Consider the following 6,616-nt stretch of genomic DNA (forward strand, 5'->3'; position numbering starts at 1 on the left):
TTGCCCTTGCTATCTCTCCTTTCTTCCATGGTAATCGAGGGGTTGCCAGAATTTACAACTTTAGAAGGCTGCCCGCTGTAGTTGCCTCTATATTGCTGCGTCCCTGTTGAACCAGAATTTCTGTAATTGAAATTTTGGTTGTACTGCTGCTGTCGTGGCTGCCAATCAACACGCTCTTCTGCCCTTTTTGCCATCTCAATAGCGTCTGCCAAGGTGAAAATCGTTGCTACTCCCATCATACAACGAATTTTGTGATTCAGCCCCTTCTAATAATGAGCAACCTGTTGGGCCTCGTTCTCACAGTTTTCACATCTCGCCTGCAGCCTTAAAAACTCCTCGGTATACTCATCCACCCTTCGGTTCCCTTGTACACAGTCATGATACCGATTATATAAAATATGAGCGTGATCGCTAGGCAAGAACCGTTGTTCAAACATCTGCTTCATCAGCACCCAGTTTCGTATGGACTTCAGCCTCCTCCGATAGCGTTCGTTTTGAATCGAATTCCACCAGGCTGCTGCACCCCCTTTCATCTTATAGGTCACAATTGGAACCTTGCGCTCCTCTTTCACGTTCATAATTTCAAAGAAGCGTTCAACCTCTGCCAGCCAATCAAGAACAGATTCAACATCTAACGAACAAAAAAAGTTTTGAAGGTCTACCTTGATCCTGTAACCTTCCTGATAATTCTGTTGGTGATTCGCAGGCATAGGACCGCAGGATTGGCGGCCACAGGATTGGCAGCCACAGGGAATGTGCGGCGGCGGCAGGTTGGTGGATTCCCTGCTGCAAGGTCAGCTGTCCGATCATCTCCCTCAATTCTGCCAAGGATGCCTCAATCGCAGCAAGTCGCGCCTCTTGGTTATCTGCCATGGTCGAACTTCGCTCTGATACCAATCTGATAAAGGACTATTTAGACTCCGTCAGGAGTTTCAACCAATATCGTTTGGCCTAAAACGAAATAAGAGAAAAGATAGGATAAAAGACAAAGTCTTATTGAAATTTTTCAAAAATTGAAAAGTCCCTTTCTAATAGCCAAGGGAGGCTATTTATAATAAAAACAAAACCCTAATATGCAAAATTATGAAAATATCTAAAATATCCAAAAAAATAATTAAAATGCAAAAATTAGCCCCGGTCCTAATCTGCCGTAAAATCCAAGGCTAGTTGCTCCATATCAATTACTCTCACACCATTTATCCATAAAACCATCTAAATAGAAGAGATAAAAAGAATGCATGGGCAATGACCTGAAAAAGGAGGCAAAAAATATTGCTGTTAGAAATACAGTCCAACCGTTATCCTATAATGTAAGCAGGCCATATGATGGCATGTCCTCTAGCCGTGATATATCATCAAGCAGAAGCTCTCTTTCAAGCTGACGACGCGTGGATTTCATAACCGTCTGGTAAAAACATCAAAGTATATGAAAAGCAAAAAGCATGGGAGTTTGCAACAATTTATAGACTTATTTCTGTAAGAAATTTATGATAAGGAGACATACATTGAAGTCCATATATGATGCGCGCATTGTAAGCCATTGATGGTCCATTAGCTTGAATGTGATGCAGTAGAGAAGGTCAAATGCAGATTCATTCTCTGCCAGGGCATACAGCTATGATATTTAAGTAACTTGAAACCGGTAATTTTTCTTATTTAACTAGATAAAATATTAATCGGATCCTCAAAGAGTGGACTTTCTAAAGTGAAGTGCTGCAAAGTTTCTGCTTATGCTGCTGACAAAATAATACGGAAAGAACAAGAGATCTTTTCTTCTTTTTCTTTTTTTTTTTTACTTTTTTTCCATTTAATTTTTTTCTTTCAAAGTTTCAAGCAACATTGGGAGTTCAATCGGTACCTGTGAGAAACTTCAAGAAAGTTGCTCCAACCATTGATCGAGGCATGACTGTAGAATACAAACACACAGTTTAACCTCCAGGGGAAAAAATTACTAATAATAATAATAACAAATTTCAGCACAAGGCTATGCTTTGGATATGTCACTAAGCTTTACAAAAAGCTAAAACAATTGGCCCAAGAAGGGATTTTTCTTATTTTTTGTGTTCTTTCTAGTATATCAGAAATCTTTCAAGGAAATGTCAGGACTAGAACCTCTCAACTTTTAGGCTACTTCTTTGTCCAAAAAAAAAAAGCTTTAGGCTACTTACCCAATGGCTGCACTATAGATTAATAAGAATGCTATCAAGCTTTGAACATCTAAAATTATTCTTCCTTGGAACTAGAAACAGAATAATTAATTTCATGAAACAGAGAAACAAAAGGAATATATTTGAAAAGGTATTGGTGACCTCCAGACGTTGTGGATATAAATAAAATAGATGAGCTTCTTCTGTTTCAAGAAATAACCTGCTTCCAGTTCAAGCATCTGAATGAGCATGAATGTGATGTTGACACCAGCTACAGCAAATGGGTATTCCCATACTGACCGATCACCTTCTCTCTTTTGAAGAAGATCCTGGAAGGACTTCTGCATTGAAAGGTCAAGCACACTGAAAATTTAATCAACTTCAAAGTATATATTTGCAAGGGAGTACAACTATTACAATTCCGATGGAAATAATGATTCAAACATGAAATTGTATTATGCATATACTCAGGCAATCACAGGCCACAAATGTGATAGAATATAGAGACATATCCTAACACAACAAAGCACTGCTGCATACATGAGAAACACAGATAAACCATATAATGTTCGCACTCCAAATTATAGTGTCAGCCACAGCTGAACTACACATGGGAGCCTTTCACAAGGCAGCCAAAAGCTTAGTGGGAAACATCTTGTTCTTCGTGCAACATTTTCATTTAATTGCACATTTATGCTCTTAGATGCAAGGTGGACAGATGTCCCAAGAGCACAGAATAGCAGTGTCTTCAAGTTATTGATCATTTTACTAGCTATTGTACTTTATAATATGTTTGATTCAAGAACATATGCATGCCTACAAGTGCAATTTGGAAAGACACCCAAGGAACACAAAACCCAACTTCTTAAACTAGCAGACATCTTCAACTGGTTGGTTATTTTTTGGCCATTAATTCAACTAAAAATCATTAGATTATTTAATGCATAAGAATTCACGAAGCATCTACTGAATGAAGGAAAAGAAGGGATTAATAAAACATCATGAAAACAACTGAATTGTACAACGAGAGTGTGAGCTGATCAAAGGTGTGAAAACAGTACGCACCGGAAAATTTCTAGCAAAGAATAACAAATTTTCCAGTGATATAAAACCACCACCCCTGCAAGATAAATCCAAATACCATACATGTATCACCACAGTATTAGAGGGGAAAAAAAGGAGCAATAATGAAATTAAAGGTTTGACTGATTTACCTAAAATCTGTTGATGGATCCTTTCCTTGCCAGCCCATTTCCTTCCACTGCTCAGATATCAAGCCACAAAGTTCTTCTTCAGGAAAGGCAGCATTCCACAAAGCCCTTAAAGCTTCCTAGAGTAAGTACAGTAATAGTACATCACGATGAGAACAGAACGCCTTCAACTTCACAAATGTGATCTAATAGTAATTATGAGTAAAATCACTTATGTGTATTAAAAATCTATCAAACAAGGAATGTATTGGGTATATGAACACTATTTTGCATCACATTCAAAAGGTTAAAGTCAGAAATTTCAAGTTTTCAACGGAAGTTATACCTGATGCTCAGGGATTGAACTATCATAGGAAACATCAATGCGATTTTGTAACTTATGCAAGCACTCCTCCTGATAATAAGAAATAAGGAAAAATAATTGAATTTACACAATTTATAAATCACAACTTTAGAAGAAAGAAACTGCAACTATTCCACCTAACAATCCACGGAGGACATAGAAACAAAAGTTGAATCAACATAAATTACAAATCACAGCTTCAGAAAAAAAAGACAGACAGCTAGTAATTTAAAGATAGAAGGGTGTAGCTTCTAGTGTGACACCAATTAGACAAGAACTTCCCACCAGGAAAAAGAAAATATTAACACTATTCAATTATCCTTATACAAAGAATCATAAGTTAATATATAAATGTTCTGAGTAAAAGAATATACAATTTAGGTTCATTGTCTTAATAGCATTGGGGCTTGAGCCTTGAAGGGAGACAAAATTACTGCAATTTAATTATATAAAAAAAAGTCACCTGAGCAGGGGTTAATTCAAAAGAAGGGCGAATATCACTCTCTCTTCCTTGTGCACACACACAAGAAAGACCACGACCAAGCCATGCTGCTGATCCTGCGACAACTTCAGCTGTAACAAAATAAAACCTTCTGCTTATGAAAACAAAGTTCCTAAATTCTATTCTATAACAAGGAAACAAGTAAAAGAATTTAAACTGTTTAAATATTGGCTTAAACTTTATTAATTCCACAGACAAGTAGAAGAATATCAATAAGGACATGCTACAACCTCAATTCTCATGCACAAGTGCCTTCAAAATTCCAAACAAAGGAATGCAAGCTTCCTACAAGACCTTTAGAGAAAAACAATTACAGATCTAACAATCTTTCTACAGACCCATATTAATGCAATATAAAGTGGGGAAAAAACCTATGAGTTATGCCTAAAATTAAAGAGCAACAAGACTTACAAACAGGCTAATAAAAGTTGAAATACGAGCAAGTTAAAACAAACATAAGTCCTCAATCATTCCAGACACTGTCAGAAAAGAGCAAGAGAACATCTGGTATACAAATATGTATCAATAGATTAATGCATACTAAGAAAGGTTCTCCTCCAAAAGTTTGCATGCTATAAAGGTACGCTCAGCCCATAGAACAGCCTTGCTATCCAATTACTTCTTGCCCATTTATAAATCTTATTTGTATTTACCAAATTCTTCAAGAGATGGAATGTCGCAAATAAATTAACTATAACTTTTAGCAAGAATAAAAAGCATACAGCCCATACCAACCAGAAAATCAGAATGTGATGTTTAGATAGCAAGTTGAAACATAATCAAGATAAAATAAATTCTAATAAAAGCTTTTCCATAAAAAATTTTAAAAAATAAAAGAAGAAGAAGAAGATCACCAACCAAAGTAAAATTAATGAATAGTAAAAGTAAGTATGTGCAACAAGCTCACTTACCAATACAGTTTTGTATATCAGCACACATTAAGCTAGCCTGAAAGTCAATGTTAGTAAAACCTAATCATACATGGCCTGATCTCAAATCACGTATTGATGTTCAAAGAAGGAAAAAGGTGGGAACGAACAGAGGAGAACCAAGTTTTTGGCAGTAAATGGAAGTTTTCAGAGGGTGTTGGAGAAAAATCACAGAGGAAATCAAAACATTACCAGACGTCGATTGGCAGGTGTTGCTACCTCGTTCGAGACCTTGAGATATTCTCCTGACAGCGACAAATGACCCACCTCTGTCATCCATTCCTCTCCTCTCTCTCTCTCTCTCTCTCTCTCTCTCTCTCTCTCTCTCGCTTGTCAACCCTCTACATTAACATGATCATCTCACAAACCCTAAACAATTCCTCGTAACAATCCACTACTGGAAACGAAGACGAAAACCAAACCAAATCAGAATCCAATTTTGGGGGGGGGGGGGGGGGTTAACGCATTAATGATTTATTATAAAATCTGACCTAGATGGTATCTAAACCACCAAGAGCTCGGTCCAGAATCCGAAATGCCAGAGAAATCAGTATTAACTTGGATCGGAATCAGAAAGAACTGATTCGAACTCAAATTACCATAAAATAGGAAGAATGCAGAACGAGCGCTTCTAGTCCCTCGGTCAATTAACCAAAAAAAAATAATAATAATAACAATAATAAAAGAGTTCAATTAGGGCTAGAAACTGAACCAAATGCCTACAAAAATTGGAAAAAAAAAAAAAAAAAAAAAAAAAAAAAAAAAAAAGAGGAAAATGGAGCTCAGGTTATTGGCGAAGTTGTTCTTGGAAGAGCGAGGCGAAAATCTTGAAATAAATGCCGAAAATATACACAGAATAATAAGAAATAAAAAAACTTCTATTTAAAAAAAAGCTAGGGTTTCGAGATCTAAAAGATGGGAAGTTAACAGAGAGAGAAACAGTTGGTCTCTCTCAGTTTCTGTGGATTATGGATTATTGTTTGGATGTTAGTCTGGCGAGGCGGCCGATATTTTTTAGAGAATATAGAGTGGGAAAAAAGAATCTAAATAGCGAAATAAAATGTTGTATTGAATCTTTTGGTCTAAATTTTTTTTTTTTAATTTTTATTTCCTAAAGTACAGAAGGCAACGGATTTAAACGGAAAAGGCATGGAGCGGGAAACAAACAGTTAGCCTGGTCTGGTCAGGTCAGAGAGGCAATTCCCGCATGAGGTCCAAACCGTTAGCATAATTTTGTAATTTGAACCCTTAAAGTGAAATTTTCTTTTTTGAATTCATTTTTATTCATTTACGAGTTTTCACAACGAATATTTATTTTTTTAGAATAATAAATGTTGAATATTAAGTGATATAATTCGTGTGATTATATTGTATCAATTAAAATATACTTTGATTGAAAATATGTTTTTAATTTGAATTATATTTTTATTCAATGGTTTATTGAATAAAATTTCTCTTTTTTTAAATAAATCTCTCTTGTTAAT

General features: G+C 35.9%; 1 protein-coding gene across 9 annotated transcripts; it reads right to left on the bottom strand.

The window, feature by feature from the left end:
- Positions 1 to 1,099: 1,099 nt before the first annotated feature.
- Positions 1,100 to 6,223, bottom strand: LOC110618173 (ELMO domain-containing protein C). Of its 9 annotated transcripts, none has more exons than XM_043950131.1 (11): positions 5,624 to 6,223; positions 5,325 to 5,526; positions 5,115 to 5,151; positions 4,165 to 4,274; positions 3,684 to 3,752; positions 3,362 to 3,477; positions 3,213 to 3,267; positions 2,368 to 2,488; positions 1,859 to 1,906; positions 1,505 to 1,599; positions 1,100 to 1,405 (listed from the first exon to the last, which is right to left on the bottom strand). In XM_043950131.1, exons 2-11 carry the CDS (start codon positions 5,406 to 5,408, stop codon positions 1,304 to 1,306), a joined length of 837 nt encoding a protein of 278 aa, XP_043806066.1. In that variant the 5' UTR covers positions 5,409 to 5,526; positions 5,624 to 6,223; the 3' UTR covers positions 1,100 to 1,303. The 9 variants fall into 9 exon arrangements, 7 of the variants coding, with proteins under 7 accessions (XP_043806066.1, XP_043806062.1, XP_043806072.1 ...); XM_043950127.1 differs by having other exon boundaries at positions 5,325 to 5,529; XM_043950137.1 differs by lacking the exon at positions 5,115 to 5,151 and having other exon boundaries at positions 5,624 to 6,222.
- Positions 6,224 to 6,616: the final 393 nt, after the last annotated feature.

Source organism: Manihot esculenta, chromosome 1 (genome assembly GCF_001659605.2).
Source record: "Manihot esculenta cultivar AM560-2 chromosome 1, M.esculenta_v8, whole genome shotgun sequence".
Taxonomy (NCBI): domain Eukaryota; kingdom Viridiplantae; phylum Streptophyta; class Magnoliopsida; order Malpighiales; family Euphorbiaceae; genus Manihot; species Manihot esculenta.

Excerpts from the sequence above, each read along its gene's own strand:
- LOC110618173 (XM_043950125.1), bottom strand. The coding sequence starts at position 4,425 with ATGTCCTTATTGATATTCTTCTACTTGTCTGTGGAATTAATAAAGTTT. Across the intron at positions 3,753-4,164 it reads TTGAATTAACCCCTGCTCAG|GAGGAGTGCTTGCATAAGTT; the intron begins GTGACTTTTTTT and ends TCTTATTATCAG. Across the intron at positions 1,600-1,858 it reads TTTCTTGAAGTTTCTCACAG|AGAATGAATCTGCATTTGAC; the intron begins GTACCGATTGAA and ends ATGCCCTGGCAG.